Source organism: Trachinotus anak, unplaced genomic scaffold, assembly GCF_046630095.1.
Source record: "Trachinotus anak isolate AG129_WGS33_773 ecotype Australia unplaced genomic scaffold, CSIRO_AGI_Tana_v1 ptg000031l, whole genome shotgun sequence".
Classification (NCBI taxonomy): Eukaryota; Metazoa; Chordata; class Actinopteri; order Carangiformes; family Carangidae; genus Trachinotus; species Trachinotus anak.
Window position 1 is genome coordinate 1353721 of NW_027273882.1, and position 20443 is coordinate 1374163.

At 43.3% G+C, this 20443-nt stretch overlaps 1 protein-coding gene across 4 annotated transcripts in view; it reads right to left on the reverse strand.

Annotated features, from left to right (window-relative positions):
• fut8b (fucosyltransferase 8b (alpha (1,6) fucosyltransferase)) overlaps positions 1 to 20443 on the reverse strand; it is an 81152-nt gene that overhangs the window by 7213 nt on the left and 53496 nt on the right. For all 4 annotated transcript variants that reach the window (XM_071467511.1, XM_071467512.1, XM_071467515.1 and 1 more), the window contains 4 exons: positions 19829 to 19991; positions 15228 to 15342; positions 10726 to 10963; positions 4046 to 4292 (listed from right to left, as the gene is read on the reverse strand). In XM_071467511.1, coding sequence (XP_071323612.1) covers positions 4046 to 4292; positions 10726 to 10963; positions 15228 to 15342; positions 19829 to 19991 — 763 coding nt within the window. The remainder of the gene's footprint in view (positions 1 to 4045; positions 4293 to 10725; positions 10964 to 15227; positions 15343 to 19828; positions 19992 to 20443) is intronic.

Genomic DNA, 20443 nt, shown 5'->3' on the forward strand with positions numbered 1-20443 from the left:
AGCTTCAATTTTCAGAACATACAACTGATGCATTCTTTTATTACTAAGACACTCCATCCCCATTTTTTTTTGCGTGAAATTAGCCTGTTTTGTGCCTATGCACCCACATCTGATTTTTATGCTATTGATTATTTAAATTTTTTTTTTTTTTTTTGCTGTGTTTAACACTCTGTGATTTATAATACAGTGCACTGCAAACTCTAGTCACCTAGAATAAATCTGAAAAGAGATATAATAAGACATACAGTGAATTCAGCTCTTGGTAACCATATTACCATGGTGATAACGCTGCTGTAGCATCAGCAGCAGCAGAGGAAGAAGAAGAAGCAGCAGTCCTACTTTCTGTTTCTCTCTGAGTGCCTTTGCTACCATTAGGCAGCATTAAATGGTGGCAGGATGGAGTTGTGCTGATAGTTGCTTTTAGTCGGTGGCTTCCAGCCTTCCTGCCGCTCGTGTCCTAAGGGAACCTCAGCAAGAGAGTGGTGCTGGTGACTGAGGAGTGTGGGGGTCGTCTGGCGGTTGCTGGGTGCTCTGGGGACAAGCTGTCTTTCTGTCCCTCATGGTACTCTCTCCATCAACCCCTGCATCTCCCACCACCGCCGCCCTCTCGCCTTTTTCTTGCAGTGATGCTGTGGATCACTTTCAATCTCATTTTTTACACCCTTCCCTTCCTCTCCATACACACACATATACTGCCTCCCCCCACAGTGCTGATAGAAGCACACAGGCACTTTGTTGGAAAACATCAGTGCAGACTGGAGTGGATGTATCAAGAGCTGAGGAAAGGCAGGGAAAAAGAGGGGATAAAAACTTTGTTCTACCCAGCACTTCATTTCAATAACCCTTTCCCCAGTGATATGGAGGGAGAATACGTGGATACGTGTGTGTGTGTGTGTGTGTGTGTGTGTGTGTGCGTGTGTGTGAGTGAAACACAAAGAGCAGTGGCAGAGATGTGTGGAAAACTATGAGAGCAAGAGGATTGCGGGTACAGACTTGCGCCTGGGGAACATGAGGGAGAGGTGAGTGTGAAATATAAAAATTTGAACAATCTTGGAGCGGTATGAACAAATGAAGACGGAGGAACGATCACAAATGAGAGGATGTGAGAGGACTGGGGGAGATTGAAAAAGTTGGGATGAGTCACAGACAAAAAAAAAAAAAGAGAATAAAAAAGGGGGAGGAGAGTCAAAGAGGGCTGCAAGAAAGATGACAGCTGCTCGGGTGATGAAAAGGACGAGAGGTAAAAACCAAAGAGGAGAGCATCTGAGAGAAGGGACGGACAGAGAAAGCGTAACAAGAGGGAGTGAGCTCTAAGCAGAGCAGGGCAGCGAGAGAGAAGAAGAGCGGTGACGATGGCTCACAGCCAAATGTAAAGAAGAAGGTGAGAAAAAGAAGAGTTCTTAAGGAAGCTGGCACATAGGCTATGAACACGTGGATGTGAGATTTATGAAGCGGATGACAGAACTAAACCAGGCTCTCTTCACAAACTACCAGAAAATAACTCTAAGCGCTTGTTTTAAAACTACCTCCTTTACCAGGCGAGTGGAGTTGGCCCCGTGGGATAAAGCAGAAATTTTACACAATCTCAGTGAAGCACCTGAAAGTCATTTCACATACTTTCCCAGTGCGAGAAAGCATGTGTCATTGTGTGCATTGTCCTAATATGGTATATTCCCCCCAATCTGCCAGACAAGATAGGTTAAAACAACTGCAGGGTCTATTTGCCTATTTGCAAAGCCTTATTTGATCCAGGTTTGAACTGCTGCTCAAAGATGGAAGGAATTATTTATGAGTCAAGAGAGGCTGGCAGACAGCACATGAACGCTCGTTGACTGAGCGCCTGACAGGGATACAGAGAAAAGTAAACGAGTAAATAAACAGCGAAACATGTCGAACCTATTTCTTGGAAACTGTTATCAAAAGTGGCTTATGTTATTGTGACTACATACATTTCCACAAAGAGTGGCCCTCATGGGAACTGGGTCTCTCACTGATGAGCACTTTCCAATTATCCTGCACTGGACGCAAGAAGTCCCAAGTCGGTTTCAAACGGTGAGAGCAGAATCTCTGGGGACGGAACAACACTGAGCAGTCAGACTAAAAGCCGAGGCGATATCAAAGACTGAAATAAGATCCAATAATGGCATATTTGGAACGGTTGGTATCAGCTCATCTGCACCATTTATGCCAAGTTTCATGCAAAGTAATATCTAGGAGGTGTGCTCAGACATTAGGACAGCGAGCTGCATTGCATGGGAAGTGGAGACCGCCCTGACTGCAAAGCGACTGTTCATCACTCTATATTTTTAGCCACAGTAGCAGCGTGGCTCCAGAGGTGCTAATGCTGGTCGCTCAGTCAGTCCACCACTTTGGTCCAGGCTGAAATTTCTCAACAACTATTGAGGGGATTGCCACGAAATGTTACACAGACACTCATGGTGCCCAGAGGACGAAGCCCGATGACTTCGGCGAACGCCTGACTTTTCATCTAGTGCCATCAGCAGGTTGACAAGTGTGGCTTTGAACGAAATGTCACAACAACAGTTGCGCGGATTGCCCTATTTGCTACAGACATTCACGTCCTCCTCAGCATGAATGCATGCCACACTGAAGGGCCGTCTACTCTACTGACGTCCTCTGCCACAGTCTGATTAGTCCTGAACACAGTTTCATAATGAACGGGAAATATTTTACTGTTTCTAATGGCTGAAACCTTATTTCACTCTGGAGCTGTGTGCAGTGCAATGATCGCTCAACCCCTCCTTTCCCCCCCCCCTCTCTCTCCCTCTCTCTCACCCTCTCTCTCTCTCTAACACATTGACAACACACCTGTCTGTCATACTTGGACGGGCTTAAAACAACACGGCACACGTGTTTATTTGCATGTAGAGCGGGGGAAGTGAGATCCAATCACAAGTGATCACTCGAGACGCATGTGGAGATGCATTCTAATGCCAGGTGTGAACTGACGTGCCGGGAGCTGTCCACTTGTGATGGGCTCACCCGAGATGCATGCTAATGCCGGTTCTGAAAGGGAGGGGGGGGCTATTTTTTGATGTGGATTAATACTATTTATGGCACCAGCATGGTGAACTCAAAATAAACTACAGTGCCCCTGTTCCCTGTAATGAAGGAATATGTCAACCAGTGCAACAGTGTGGCTCACTGATGTTTTATTTAATAGTTTCTGAACAACAGTGGTGGTCTACAGCGCAGAGGAACGAGCTGCATCAGGCCTGGGCTACACAGACAGTAATTGTTAGTAGGATAAATTCATTGTTGTTTCTGGTCTTTTCATGGGATTTGTTGACAATAAGAAAAATGTTGAGTAAAGCCATCCTTATCCTTTAATTGACAAAGACCATTGAAGATAAAAGAAAAGCTGCCACGCTATTCATCTTTAATTCTGTCGTAAACATCTAGTAAGCTTCTTTTTCCTTGTGTGGTTTGGATTTACTGATTTTAAAAATCAGTCACTGATGCTTTTAGTATGTAGCTTTGCAAGTGCTTTGTAAAAATATATCAGAGTGGTATTTGGTCCCTCAGTATCAAATGGCTTGGATTGGACTAGAAACTACACAACTTCATTGGCACATTAATTCCTAAAAACAAGGTAGAATCAGCCGTGTCATACCACTGCTATTAGAAAAAAACACGGTGATGAAGTTTCTTTCAAGTTGATTTGCATGAATATGAGCTGTATGAGCGTAAAGCGGTTAAGTAATGAAAAGGCAAATGCCTCCCAAGCATAAACAAAGGTATAAAATTAACCAAACAAAATGCTACCATCAAATTAAGTTACTTTTAATACTATTGTATTAACCTCGTATTAACCTCACCCAAAGCTGTGTTTGTATTCCTCCATGGTGCTTGCAGCTATGTCTTTGTTTTCTTCTTCCTATGCCTTCTGTTTGCTTTGATTGTGAAGCACTTTAATGTAGAGACTACTATAGAAACAAGGCAATTATTATTGAAGTGTTTATAACCTCAGAAAAGGAGAGGCCTGAACCACACGCACTGAAATGTGATAACTGAGTGTTCTTACCCGATGATGGGATGTTTGAAGCCCAGCTTGGCGGTGGTCTGCTGGATCTCCTTCTCCAGCCACGACTGTGGGCGCACCAGGTACTTGACAAACTGGGACACCCACCAGACGGAGGGGTCACCATGCAGACGATGCAGGCGTGGGGCCAGGTCCTCTGGGATTGCTAGAGGCAGGTAGGGGGGCCGAGGGTGGAGACTATCCACTATGGGCAATTCCACAACCTGGACGTCCTTATCATGGGCCTCTCCTACGGGAGCCAAAGGTACAGAATGAGACACCTTTGTGACAGCACCACAAGTTAAAGACTCATCAATTGTTTAGTCTAAAATGTTGACACAGTTGACTTCAGATTGCTAGTTTTGTCCAGAACCCAAAGATATTCCATTTATAATGCAGGAAAAAGCGGCAAATGCTCACATTTGTTAAACTGAAACCAGCAAATGTTGGGCTGACTGTTGAGCATTTTCAATTCATAAACAACCTACATGATTAAATGATTATCAGAATTGTTGGTGATTTATTTTCTGCAATTGACTAAACATTCCAAGTAAAAAACAGCAGCAGGTTTTCTTTACTTCTTTGTCCCGGTTAAAGGGACTTACTGGGGATTTAAGGATGACTTGATGAAGCGAATGTCCCAGGTTCAGGCCCAGTAAAGGTTTATTGGGCAATTTACCAGTTCAGGTAAGACAAAATATGTTGTATTCTTTTTTTTTTTTTTTTTTTTTGAGACACCAGCAAGTTCTCTGCATAGTTTCTGCCAACATCAGGTCTAAAACGAGGCCTAATCTGTCAAATAACTGACATAACTGACTTTTCACATTATAAATACCATTGTATTATTGTCAAAAATAAAAACATATTACGCTGTGATGCAGGGTGGTATTTTAGAGTTATTTTCAAGCTCTGTTATATTCATTGCTGCTCTGTTGCAGCATAAATCCAAATCCCCCAACCTCAGAGAGCCCAGCTTTTGTGACTGACAGCTGCTCTTTGCCTGTCCTTGCTTAAAGGCCAAGGTAAGCTCCTTTCAATCAAGGCCATGTAGGGCCAGGGGCTGAGGCAGGGACCTGGATTGGAGAGGGCTGGGGTGGGGAGGGTGGTGGTCTGGCATTGGCCCCTTCAGGCTGAGTCCTGCTTGGCAGAAGCCCCGGGCAGAGGTTTGAGCAGGGCTGAATACGAAGGTCACCTCTCTAGGCAGCAGAAAGCCCCCCATGCACTGCCAGACCTCCCTACACATCAAGGCCAACCATCTGTACGCAAACACACGTGCATGATGCAGGCCTGCATGTGTAAACAAAGGTGGAAAACATATGCCCACAAAAAAACGCACATGAAAAAGCGTACACACTTGAGAACATGCGCATGTACGGGGTCTGGTGAACAGCAGGGGAAAAAAGTGGTCCGGTACTGGGGATCCAAATAACATAACAATGGAAAGAAATATGCGTTTACACACACACACACATACACATACAGACAAAAAACCCCAGCTAATCTCATCTCACCAGAAGGGATATGCCTGGCAGACACAACCTTCACTCTGTTTTAGTCTTAAAACCCGAGGAGGGTTTTTTTTTTTTATTTTCTTGTGTGTGTGTGTGTGTGTGTGTGTGTCTGAGCGCGTGCAAACCCCTGATTTATGTAAAAATAAGTTTGAGGGTCCGTGTTCTGTCAGACTAAAGTGGCTTCTTTAGCTGCCACAGACAGGCTCTAATACAGCTGCAAACACAGCCTCCACAACACACTTCCAAATAAATGGCATAATGAGTCATTAAAAATGGCCTTTCACAGAAAGGGTGCACAAAAAAAAAACACATGAAAAAACAAGGACAGAAGCAGAGGCTTCAGTTTGTGTGCGTGCGTGTGTGTGTGTGTACGCTGGAGCATGAACTGAATATAAATTGGTAGAAGCATTAAATATTGAACTGAAAAAATATTCCCAGGCCTGTCTTTGCTTATATAACAATATTGGCATGATTCACATAAGGGGGAATGGGCATATTCCAAGGCCTGCACTTCTTGGCACAAATGTACAGATATGCAGAATGTCTTCCTCCCACAGCTACTTAATTAGATCACAAAGCTCCTCTAAATTTCATCTCAAGCCTCTGCATACATTTCCTGTATGCGCCATGACTCAAAGCATATGGGTCACTGACACTGACACAGAATGCCTATACTGTTTTTAAACCCATGATGCATACTGAGCCTAATAAATATTTCAGATTAGCATTGCTATGAAACTGGAGAGCCCAGAGTGACACCATCCAGATAAAAAATACGGAGCCTCTCCATTCATAATACATTTGAGACTGAGTTTATGAACTTAGAGAAATTCTGTTCCAGTCTTTAAATGGCAGGGAACATTATGTTTCTCCTGCCGCTCTCAGACTCACTCATAAGGCAGTAATATCTCTACAGAGAACCTCAAAGGAATACACTCTCTTTGGCAAATTAGCCCTTTGATCAACGAACCATTGTTCCACAAGAAGACTGGTTTCCCCCTGTGTGTCTTCAGAATTTAGTCTTTTACCAGGCCTGTGAGGTGGTGCCGAGTTTTCTCATGCTGTCCACTGAACACTAAAGTTGTAGTAAAAGCACCAGTTGGCTAAACAGAGAGTGGGGCTGGATAATCAAAACTCATCACTTTCTTTTGGTGCTGACAGAAATGTGTCCATAGCACAGAGAATCCAAAACTGTCAAGTGCAAAAAACTGGCATTGAACATCGGTTCAGATTTGTATTTGTGATTCCTAATTAAAATCAAAATGTTGCTAATTTTCACTGAAGTTTTTTTTTCCCCCAGACTCTCTAGTTTCAGTTTTGGTGAAGCTGCTTGTGCTTGGAGAACATTTGTTTTTCCCATTTAAGAATTTTTGGCTTTTGGGTTTTACAGAAAAGACATGTTTATATTTCTTAAAGTAAGGCATCAGAAGAAGTACTGTACTAGTGTCCATATTGGTTTATATACTGTATGTCAATATATAATATAAAATTTCATAGGATATCCAGTCATATACAAGAAACAAGCTTTATATTCTGATTACATAATTATAATCTAATAAAGAAAGATTCAGTATACAGTCAGAGTTGTAAAAAAGCAAAGTTTTAGAGTCTCATAAGGTTGTCTCCATGTAGACGCTGAACATTTGAGAACTTTGCAGAAAAACATGCTCATATTTTCAGGCATCAAAAAAGTATCTTTTGGTGTCAGAACCAAAATTTGCATATTGTATCTGCACCAGTGCCAAGAGAAAGACAAGATGAGTGAAACTTATAAAACAATATTCTCATTACATAATCATGAGCTACTAAAGATTTTTCATAGTTTTGGTGTCAGAACAAAAATATGGATATTGTATTAGCAGCAGTATCAAAAAAAAATTCAGCAATATCCAAACCTAAAAGAGAGTCACGCTGCAGGTTGAAGCTAACTTTTATCAATTTCTGTTCTACATCTATGTACTGATAATGTCATAAAATATATTTTTTTCTTCCTGGTAACATCAACATACAGCTTTTTTCAGACACAAAGCAAAACATAGAGGGGTAACAGGTATGTTATGACTATATTAATGTGGATTTTCTTGTTATTTTCTGTATTTTCCCATTTGCAGAAAGAAAATCAGCAGGTTCCCTGATGACTTCATCATTATCTTTGATTTTCCTCTAAAGCTATATGTTTTCCTGACAGAAATACCCTGTCGCTGATGCATGCACCATACATCCTCTCCGTGTCCATAAATGTGTCACATCCTGAGGGGAAATACTTAACACACAGTCAATTTCCCACATTAACACACATAAAGTCACAAAAAACTAAACAAGGAATTTCTGTGTCAGCAGTGTCCTGAAGGTGCAAAGGTCCCTGCCATCCAGGCACTGTGCAAAACCCTTTATCATCTGAAGTCATCTGCATGGTATTTAGCAAACACTTATTACGCATAAAATAAAAGACCAAAATTACTCTTGCAAATTTCTGGGCTTGCAGATCAGTATTCACTACATTCAAACACTGTAATTCCACTGACATAGGAAAACATTCCACTTAATTAGTGAGATATTCAATGTATATCTACTTATTAATCCAAGGCTTTAGCATCCCTTTGTGGTCCGGTACCCCGAGGAAAGCTCTTGCCTGCACTGTTAACAAAACAGGCATGACCACAGGCGTAGCCAAGTACCCAACAGGCTTACATTAGCTCTGCCTAGCTAGTTAGCTGGCTTGGTCAACAGAAAATACTGCCTCTTCAAATTCCAGGACTCTATAAGAACGAGGATTCAGGATGCTAAGAGGCCTGAGGACGGGAGTGATGTGTGTAGCGAGTTAGCTGTTGGCTACGAGCAGCCAGATGGCATATATGGATCTATAGGAGCTTATTTGTCAGACACTAGAGGAAGACGTTAGATAGTGGAAAAGGACACATGAAAGGCAGAAGACTAAGGAAGGGAAGGCGCTGGGAGAGCAGGAGATAAGAAAGAAGACCCCAGGAGAGCACAAGTCAAATGAAGCGATAGGAGAAAAATGAAGAGCTGAAAGGATGCAGCGACGAGAACAAGATGAGAAAGAAAGTGATAGAGAGGGAGGGGGAGGGGAGCAGCGACAGAAAAACCTCCAAATCAACACTCCATCATCTCCTTTTACAAATGCTTTGGTTTTGTCAGATTAGCAGGGGCAAACATACTTATACTGCCAGGACTATCCATTCATCATATTAAAATCACAATTTCAACTCATACCTCTATGCAATCGCATTCGTAAATGATTCTGCTACCCTTGCATTAGTAGGGAGATCCATTTCCTCCAAACAAACACATCGATCTTTGCTTTCAAGTACTCTGGTAGCAGGTATACATATGAACTACCTCATGCGTGAACATGGTGTTCATTATGGACAGTCCACCTATGGTGCAGAATTCTAATTACACATAGACTATGAGTCTACAGTTACACTATGGACTCTTCGGGCTTGTCTCTAGGCACAGCTGCGCTTTGCGCCAAATGCTAACATGCTGCTCTTTTTCAGGTAAAGTGTTTACCGTACACTCAACATAAAGAACAGCTGATGTTGTGTTATTACAATTCAGCCTGAGAGGAACATGAGTGTACAAAATTTGATGGAAGCTTATCCAACAGTTGCTGTGACATCTAACTCAAAGCTAGAATAAAATTCATTAGATAACTAGGATACACTGTGTGGGAAACCATAAATGTATGTGCCAGGTTTTGTGCTGATCCACCCAGTGGATGGTGAGATATTTCATATGATGACCGACTGGTGGTGCAAGATGAAAAGTCATAATCACCAGAGTCAGTAGGATTCAACCTCAGGGGACCATAAATGTCTGTACAAGTTCCCCTGGCAATCATTCACACAGTTGTTGAGATATTTCAGTCTAAAGTGTTGGACTGACTGACCAATTGATCGACCGTTGGACCCAGATTGCCATCCCTGGAGCTATGTCGCCAGCATGACTAAAAATAAATACCATTCTAGTTCAGATCAGACCATTCCCTCCAATCATCTGCCTCCGGGTTTTTCCATCATTACCCCTTTAAGCACTGAAATCCCTGAGCAGAACTATAAAGTCCCCAGGCAACGCAACTCCAACTCAGACCCTCCAGTATGGCTCTGCTTGTTGGCCAATCGGCACAGACAACTGTTGGAGCCTTTGCACAGAGGTAAATCTCCTGTTCTCCTAGACCTCTTGGTCCCCAGCTAACTCTAATTGTCACCACTCCTCCTGTTACAAGCCATGACTCTTTTCCCACTAGAAAGGACAAATTTTGCGTCCCATGAGCCTGTTTTCCCAGTAGTCAATGCACCCTGCACATAACCTTGCCAGCGGTGGGCACGTCTGACAGCAATCTCAAGTCCTTTTAAAGCTGGGCCTGACCGGGCCCCATGGGGTACAGGCTCTGCTATCAGGCGCTCACCTGCAAACTGCCCTCCAACGCCTGGCTCAAGGAGAGGGTACTCCTTTGAGGCCACCACTGATATCTGAAACACTAAGTTATATATCGATGTCAAAGTGGTTGTTCAGCAGGAAAATGTTTACCAGCTCTTACAGTGAAAATATGAGATGTTTTCATCAGTCTGTGCCACAACCTGAGCCTGAAACACAGAAAAATGTGCAGTTGTCCTGAGTTAAGACATTTGCTATAATCACTGAAATTCATCTCTGTTCAGTCGATGATCAAAGATATTCTCGCTGAACAGGAAGTGATGAATCAGAACAGTGGAAGGAGCCTGGGTTAACAAATAGCAGAAAAAGTTTCTGTAAATCATATTCTCAACTACCTCTGTCTATATCGGAGCATATCAGTGGAAACTTACTGTGGGTCAGAGGAGTGGGTTGTTTACTGAAATCCAGTCACAGGCTTTCTTGGCAATTAAACCTTTGAGCAGTAACCTGCTGCTGCTACAGTTGCTGCCAAAGTGCTTTAACAGGAATTGCATAGTCGTGCTTAGGGCAGGGAATTCACACTTTGTTTTTGCTGTAGCAGCACAAAGGAGAGGTCCGGCCGGCACTATTTTTTTTTTTTTAGCTGGGATAGACTGAGGGTTATTTGATTATTAAGCAACCGATCACACTTGTCACACACAGCAATGAGGCCATGACTATGTGTAGTTCACAACAGTGCTGGTGTGTGTGCGCGTGTGTGTATGTACCTACCTGACCAGTGTCCAGTGCTGGCCCCGGAGCGGTCAGTGCAGGTGTTACTGACGGGCAGGAAGACGGTCTCCCAGCCGCCGGGGGCGTAGCGCCAGTTGTGGGACTCCAGGATGAGCGTGCGCTGGGTGCCATAAGCGATCATGAAGCAGTATACGACATGGTGGAGCTGGCAGCCATAACCACAGCCCTTATTGATGTTACACACCAGCTTTCTGGCCTTACTGCAGTCTGGGGGGTTCTGGGAGGAGAGAGGGAGAGGAAAGAATGTTTCAACATTTTTTTATTGCTTGACCTTCGTCTTGTACCTCTCAAAGCCCTGCTCTCTGACTTGTAATAACACATGGCTGATATTGTTTTCTTTGTTCCCTTTGCCTGTCTGTCTCATACGCCACTCCACTCTAATTTTTTGTTACCTGCTCAGTCTTTTTCTCCGTTTCTCTCTTTACCAGCCAGCTTCTTCCTTTTATCTACTTCTGTGACGCCCTTACATATTCACATATTTTACCATATTTTGTCTTATGTCATCCAGTTGCTCATTTATTTGTTGTGTCTGCACCATGTTTCTTCAATTCAGTAAACATAGGCAGTGCAGTCCGTTTTGAGTCAAACCCACATACACCACCATGGTGCTGTACATAGGGCATATTAGTATGTGGCTGATATAGTCTCCAACAAATACACTATTTACTCCTGTTTGAGCATCCTTTGATAGAAAATTAGGAAATTACTTTTTAAATAAACTATATATCTGTGACCAGTTTTTAAAGATTGAAGTCTTTAGAAGAAAGCAACAGTCTGAGGTGTTTTCCTGGGATTTGTCGACAATAATATTGCCGGCCTTATCTTTTAATACCTCCTCCGCTTCAATATTCATTTTTTGTTGCTCTCGCATTCTCTCATTCCTTCACTTTTCACAACCCCCTTTTTTTTTTTTGCTTCCCGTCCATGCGCTCATTCTCATTATTTTTCCCTTTTCTGTCACTCCCCGCCCGTCCCCCCCACTTCCCCTCACTCCCCCCTCCCAACCACCACCTCACTCTCATTCCTCATCTCATAAATTAGCTTTAATATCATACAAAGTCTGAGGGGATGAATACCAAATGAGAGAAGCTGGGGAAGAAACAAGGATTTCTCTTTTTTGTGTTAAAAAAGAAATAAAAAAAACATTTAAAAAAAAAAGAAAAAAATGGAAACCAGCAGAGTGACACATGCTGTGTTGTCGATGAGTCGCCGGGCGGGTTGTGATTCGCTCGGCAGCCAGTCTGAGCGACTCCACAACGCTCGTGCCAACCAGCTTCCTAAACAGCAATTACCGGCTGATGGGAGTGTTTTCCTCATTAGGCTGCTGCAGCTGTGGATGGTTCACAGTAATCAGGCCGCCCGGCACCCACCGGTGAACGCTGCCTATCGCACACTAGCAGGAGAGGAAGAGGAAGAGAGGGATGAGCAGGAAAGGAGAGGGAAGCGAAGAGGGAGAGAGACGAGAGGATTAAAAAAAAAAACAGAAGAGAGGAAATGAAGAAGAGAACAGGAGGCTATGAAGAGAGATGCAATGAAAGGAAATTAGGGAAAGAGAGAGGAGATGAGAGGAAAGGAAAGGAAAGGAAAGGAAAGGAAAGGAAAGGAAAGGAAAGGAAAGGAAAGGAAAGGAAAGGAAAGGAAAGGAAAGGAGATGCTCCTTTATGTGCTGAAAACTGATTACCATCTTTGCTGCTCAACAATGAACAGAGCAGCCATTGAGCTGACAGAACAAACCACACAGGTATTTCCTCGGAGTTACAGGCTGCCGGTTCACTACTAGCCCCACAGGTGTAAGCTACAGTAACATTCTGTACTAATAATCTACTGTGGCGCTCCGGCAACAGGACCCGTGTAAAGCTTGTTTTCTGTCGACACAGCTCGGCATCCGAGCCGCCGTGTCTGCACGAGATCGATGTGCGGCACGAGCCACGTGGCGCAGAGGCCACCATTGGATCCCCAGTTGATAATGATGAAGCTGCAATGACTCCGAAGCGCTGGGAGACTCAGTTCAAGGATAATGATGGCAGATGCATGCACAAAGGCAGCCTCTGAGTACCGCTCTGTACTGTAGGTTAAGTGCCTGTTTAAATTGTGTGCTTTTTGAGTGTGAAACATGGAGGCAGTGGCAGAGTGATGTGATGCAGTTCAGAGAGACCACAGTGATATTGTTTATGTAGGGAGCACGGCTGAGAACAACTGGATATGAAAAATAGCATGTCAAGCTCAGGTAATTATCCACTGTGTTGCCTGCATTCAAAAAATGCAGAGGAAGATGAAAGGAAGCTGTGCACTCTTGACTATGTTTAAAGTACGACTACACTTTGCACAGGTAAATGTCTGTTTTGCTACCCTCTGTTGCACATTTACACTATAACCAGCTCATTGAAGTTTTTTTTATATTTTCCTCATGGAGGAAAAACACCTACAATGCACACACTGTGACACATTTTACACTTTAAGAATCAACATTGCATCATTTAGAGGAGCCCTGTAGTTAACGTGAGCGCTAACATCCACAGTGACTGAACTGCCAAAGAACTCCGCTGCCAAAAAAGTCAAATATCATCATCAGGAATTTCAAGCAAGAAGAGTTATCTTTTCATCAAGATTTTTTTTTTATCATATCAAGCCCCATCAGCTGCTGGCAATTCTTCTCAGCAGCAGCCATTTAATCTTTTGCATTCTGTCTCTATGTACAGTAGATCTCATCGCTACTGGCCAAGTCTTTCTTTCCTGCCACAGGATTCGAGTCGCACAAGGTGTTCACAGATTGCTCTCCTTCTGCTACATTTCTGACAGACTATCAGCTAAATATGTGCTTGCTGCCCCAAGTTCCATTTCGAATGGAACTGTAGGACCTGTATCATCAAAACTAACTTGCCATAAACATCATTTATTACAGGTGTTGCCAAATCAACCAGGACTGATGTATTAAAGCGCTGACATAGCATTTTAAAGTTAATATGGCCTTAGCAAACAGTTGTCTATTTACATATCAAGCACAAATGGAGCAGCATTATTATTAATCTGGAGTTACATTTCTGGCCACTCAATGACTCTTAGTTCAACAATCGAACTCTGCTTTGTTGTGCTCTTTAGCCGCTAAATGCTGTAGCTGTGCTGGTAGAGCTGAAGCAGAGTTGGTGATAATTCTCTTTGGGGTCATCAGAGTAGCCTCTTTCAAATACACATAGTCATGCGCTCTATTATTATTCTATTATATCTATATATAAAAAATAGTGATTATTGCAGCTTTAAAGTACTAGACATACTCATTGAGTGACAAGTGATCTCTGGGAAATTAAGTGTAAAAGAAACGAGGATGAAAAACTTGATCTTGCATGTTACCAATTAATCCCACTATATAAAGACTCATAGTGCAAAAATAGATGAAAAGTATGTCCAACAGAAATCCATGTGAAGAAGCCAGCCATGTTCACACAGTGTTGTGGGTGGACAGATGGAGCAGACGCAGAGATGGAGTTAGTTAAACCAGGAATGAAGGGAGAAGCTGGTACGGATGGCAGAGACAGCAGGACAGGAGGGAGGAGTCTCTGTGTGTGTGTGTGTGTATACATATAGATGTGTGAGGGACTGTGTGTGAGTGAGATAGTGAGAGACACACACAGGGCATTTCTTTGTGTACAAGCATGTGCATCAATCTAGTGACCGAGTGTGTGTGTGTGATGAATTAGTGATGGCAGCTGGTGGAGCGGTGTGATCCCTCAGCAGTGGTGACAGCAGCTGTTAGTGGTGCTGTCTCCGCCCAGCCAGACTGACTGGGTCCTCTTCATCAAACACACCGGCTCATTAATGCTGCAGGGCCCGGTGCTGCGCCGCACCGCCCCACCCGAGAGCCCCGCAGCACCAGAGCTGGGGAGGGGGGAGTGGGGCTGCTGGAGGAAGGGGGGGGGGAGGGGGGGGGGGGGGATGTGTCCTGGGTCTCAGGTTGTGTATGTGTTTGTGGAGCTGTAAGCATATGTGCATCTATCTGCCTGCTTGAGTGAGTATGTGTGTGTGTGTGTGTGTGTGTGTGTGTGTGTGTGTGTGCGTTTGTGCCTTTTGTGCCTTTGTGTGTATTTGTATCTTACTTTGTACTGTACAGACGTTTCCGCATTTCTGCATATGCATGTCTGTCAGTTTGCAAGTCTGCATTTGTGTCTGTGTGTTTTGGTGCATGTGTGTGTGTGTGTGTGTCACTAAACCGCTGACAGGCAACAAGGATCCTGCTTGTCAGATGCGGCTGCTGAAACAGTCTGCTATCACACCCCTCACCTGCTCCTCTGGGAAAGGATGGATGGTGCAAATGAGACTAGCAAGTGTGAAACATCCTTAAAAACGTATGTGCGCGTTTGTATGTGTGAAGGAAAGATTTGCATGAATGCTCACAATGTATCTGTGCCTACATTCGGGTGTGGGTGTGTGTGTGTGTGTGTGTGTGTGTGTGTGAGCGAGAGAGAAGCAGGTGTGTCTGTAGTTACCTGTAGGTAGGTGATTCTGTTCTGGACCAGATCCGACAGGTCTTTAGCCTCCTTCATTCTCCACTCGCCCACTCCGTCCGCCTGGCTGAGGTAGTACAAGTCTGTCATGATGGACCTGCAGACACACACACACACAGACACACACACACACACACACACGTTTTAAAGCTTTATTTATGCTCACATATGTTCACACGCAAATAACCAGCTGAACATAGACATTGAATGATGCACTCTGTTGGGCTTACATGTGTCAAAAACAGCATCTTCTCCAGATGTGGTCATTAATAACTGCAGACAATGAGCCCACCAATACTTTTTCTTAAGCATCAGTGTGAAGTGAAAACCATTGCCCAGGCTGCCAATTATAAACATAAGGTTCATGATCAAACAGCTGTGAGGTCATACGTGTACATTCTCAGGAATGATGAATAACTTTGCCTTGTAAAGTAAAGCACTTTGTTCCCATAGCAGCCATTCAGATAGATGTTAATGATCAACATGCAAATGAAAGTGCAACTTGGTTGGAAACCAAGGACTGAGAGACTCCTAAACCAGTGCTCGTATTTACTGCATCGACCCTGGCTGTTACAATCTGTGTGTGTGGGTGTGTAGGTGCTAGATCAGGACGAGAATATACAAAACTAACTACAGCTTTTCAGCCAGACATACAGTTTGCACACACACACACACACACACACACACACAAAATCACACTCAGAAATGTATACAGACACATTCCAAATCCTGTGTTTGGATAAAATAAAGTCAATTAAAATTCATAGTGAAGAAGACAAAAATGTTTCCTTGAACATAAATATTTATAGTGTGAGATGACAGAAATGTGTTTTTATACTGTTTACGTGGGTCTCCATGGATTCACTTGGTTCCCGGCAACAGAAACCCACCCCAACTCAAGTAGGACCCGGTCAAAATGATATCCACTCTGATTGGGTTGAGTAGGGTCCTGTTTATCTATTTATCGCTATCAGCTCTGAACATGTGTGGTACATCATGTGAATGTGAAGTACATGTTAGTCCATCGAGCTGCTGCAGGTCTCTTATTTTGAAAATTAAATTACGCATGTTAAGTTCCAGGGGTTTTCCAGGGGTCCTTTTCAGACGGGCTCCAAAAATTTTTGCATGAATGTGATAAAATACCTTGTTTTTTTCAGTGATTTCATGAACTGGATTAGGCAAAAACATCAGGCAAAGACATCCCCACCTGGGCAGTGGCTCTATAAACAGTTTCTACTGTGACAGATTTTATCAACACTGTCCAGCCCCACTTGAATATGCAGGCGAGTTATGTTGACATGATCTTGACTAAGTGATCTTGCATATTTTATACATCTCGCATTACGGATCTGCAGCTCTTGTCTGTGACCCTATTTCTGTCCAGACACGAAGCCTCATCTTCAAAATCAGGCCAGACGTGCCGACACAGGATGAATGAACTTCAGCCTCTGTGACTTCCCGCGCAGAAATCTTCCTTCATCCAGCTATGAATCCAGATTTGTGTATTCCAGCAGGTAGACTGTGAAGCCAACTCCCAATCCTACAAAAGCTTTTGATAAACAGCATATGCTAACAGTATGCTGCGTGTTAAACATTACCAAGGCTCAACATGCTTTCAGGATATTTATAGAAAATGTGTTGTTTCTGTCACGCTGACTGATGACAACCACGTCTTTCTGGTTGTTTATCCCCTTCTTGGATTAGGTCTGCCATCTGCAAGCCTCTGACAGCGAATTTGTGTACGTGTCACACACTGCCAAATTTTGTGACCATCCACTTACAAACATGCCCATGAGCTCTGATATATGCAGTGAAGGGCAGATGCAAACACATCGCACACTCACAGACACACACACACACACACTTATGCAAGCTTAATTTATTACTCACTTCTTTGACCCAAATCAGTCACATCCTGTGTGACTTCGAGTTCTTATGCATATATTCAGTATTGCATGCAAAGATACACACGCACAAAGCAGACGGATGTACCGCGTCCGAATTTCAACAGTGCTGCACGGTGAGTGGCACCTTTCTCTACAAGCAAGACAGTGTCATTACTCATTGACCCATTTTGAAGCTGGAACCACTGTGTGTGATGGATGTCAAACTCTCCTCCAGCGGCGCACGGGGGAGTCATCACCGACCCACTGTGGGAAGGAAAAGCAAACCTGGCTGGCCGCAAGACTTAACAAGAAGGAATCAACAGACAAGCGCCGAGGGATTTGGCAGCGAGACAGGGGAACACCACACGTCCATGACGTCCTGCATATGTATCAGGGGTGTGCTCTTGTGTGTGTGTGTGTGTGTGTGTGTGTCTGTGTTTATATAAAGTATGTGTGGTCCTGTGGGCTTCCCCAGTGCTTCTCATTGTCTCAAGCCGCAGATGTTGAGGCTGCAGCCGCTGGTTTTGGCAGCAGAGCATAAAAGATCTGAGTGCAGTGCAGTGCAGTGCTGCACCAATGGGGGAGCAATGACAAGGTTTCAAGTTTATTTGACAGCTGATTTCATTTATACTGATTTATAGCCCTGTAATGTACTGTTCTGTGACATATCATGGGCCATTTGTTGAGCACTGTCTACCGAGTTGCATGATTGTGTTGAGTTGTAATTTTCAGTATGGTTCCTCTTCCTCTTCTGAATATTTTTTTTTATTCCTCAGTGTGTTTATAGTTTAAGTTGTAGGTGTTTAGTCAGGCTTTTATTTTCTAAGAAAGTCCAGATCACACAGTACATATATAGACCTCACTATTGCAAACATGAAGTTTTATCTCAGCAGTAGCCATGAAAAATTGTCAGAGGCTCTGTGCCCATAATTCAATATTTCATTCTCTATTTTCTTGATCTTGTTTTAGAAGCAGATCAGTGGTAGATCAAGTGGATTATTGTAGTTGAAAAAAATAACCTCACTTCCTTTTTTTTTACCCAGTTGTCATGAATATGTAGATGTTGAAGACTTGCATTTGTTCTGAGCACTTAACTTTTAATCTTGAAACTTCACTCGATTATTGTAGTTCACTTCCAGTGTTTTACTGAGTCTTGGTATCAAGACACACTGCGGTAGAGTTTTTTACTTCCGTCTCTGTTACTGATAGACATAGTAGATAGACTGGTATCCGTGTAGTGATGCATTTGTTGGTAGGTGCAGAGATGTTAATTTCCTGTTGCACACACTTGAAATTTGAACTTCGTTTTCTGGCATATCTCTGTGAACTTTCACACTGTTCCATTTCCTGTAAAACTTTGCGAACTGAAAGCTCCTCATAATGCAAACTTTTTTTTTTTTTTTTAATGTGCTATATTTTTATTTTACTATGGAAATTTTGGAGACAAGGAACTTACCTTCTTCTTGAGCAGAATTTTAATGAAGGAGCAGTGCATTTATTGGAGTCAAACATTTCATTGCTCCTTCCACCTCTGTCCCTATCTGTGCTGGCTCTCCCAGCCTTTGCCTGCAGCACATGCAAAGAAATCTGCACGGCTCAGGATGAAAGTGAATGCATGTAGAAGTCTGAGACTGTATGTGTGTGTGTACACGCATGTCTGTGTGCACAGGGTGTGGAATCAGTCTTTGGAAAGCTGCTTAGGCAGCAACGACTAAGACAATGGGCCATGTAAGCCACTTCACCAGGATTACAATGAACCACTTGGCTAAGTGACAACAGGACTTTTTTCATTGAGCCGTGTGGAAACCTGCCACCATCCAGATGACAGAGAGAGTGTGTCTATGACCTTTGCCCTTTGCTTCTCAGCAAACCCTGCAAGAGTTGTTTCCATGTCCTCGTCCTAGGAAATGTTTGTTTCATCTTTTAACATCAGCAGTGAGCAGTGTCAGTGAACAGAAGCCTATGACTCTTGAGTCAACGCTGTACGCTAGAACAAAGGGATGATTCAATACACTAATATTTATATTACAAGCTTCCTTGTACAGAAGCACCAACAATATCCATCTACAGCTGCAACTAAGGATGATGTTCAATATTACCTATCCATCCAACTTTCACACCTCTATGAAATTCAGTTTCAAAACTAGAATAACCGCCTCGTGGTTGTATGAGTCCGTCACTCAGACTAGTTTCAGATGACATCCCCGTTTATCCAGAGTCATATAAAATATGAACCATTTGTGTGAAATTTATAATTGCTGTGTCTTGAGTAATGGCTAAAAAATGTTTTGTGAGGTCACACTGACCTTAACCTTTAACCTTTGACCATTAAATCTGATCAGTTCATCCTTGAATCCAAGTGAATCTTTGTTCTAGATGTGAAAAAGTTCCATCAAGGTGCTACACAGAGAATGGGATGTACGGACAGACGGAGGGACGGACGGACAACTTTAAAACATTATGTCTCTGGCTCTGGCTGTCCCTGGCACAGAGGCATAATGACCTGATGTGCATGACTGTGGACTGTGGGAGGAAATCTTTGCGGACGACAAGTAAACGGCACACAGAAAAGCTCTACCAGCCAGATCTGTTTTAACTTCCTGCTGTGAGATAACTCTGGTTTCCTACAAACATTTTTGATATTTCTACATTTTACTTTTTTTTTTTTTTCATGTTTTCAAGTAAACATTTGCCCACCTCTCCTGGTGTCCTAGGTCCTGCAGGAGTGTGTCGGCGTACTTCTGCCTCTCGCTGGGTTCAACGTTGGCCAATTTCTTCACCTCGCTGCGAACAAAGTACCAGAACTCCTTAACACCATTCTCCACCCTTCTCCGCAGCTCCTCCTGAGTGGGCCCGGGGCCTGCAGCAGGGGTAAGAGAGAACAGCTCACAACAAAACCTAACAAAGATACACAAGTTGGTGTGACATTTGACACACAGGTATGATCTAAAACAATGAAGAGATGATGTTTTAACATCACAGCAACCCTCCTGGGGGAGGCATCGGGTAGGAAAGGATACCAGGATTGTTTGAGCATTAGATTATGTGAGACTAAATGGGCTAATGGCACAAAGCAAGGTTTCGGTGTAAACATAAAAACGTTCCTTTGCATACTGTGTCCCTGGGTGCTGCTTTGACCTCATTAAGGAGCACTTGATCACAGTTTTTGTGTCTCATGGCTCTCTCATGTACTCTCTCACACAGTCCTAACAACAGGATGGAACTCTACACCCGGCTCGAGCCAAACAATGTGGAGTAACCCACATGGATAGCACAGCTGCCTGCTCTGGTTTCTGCGGAGAAAAACAAAAA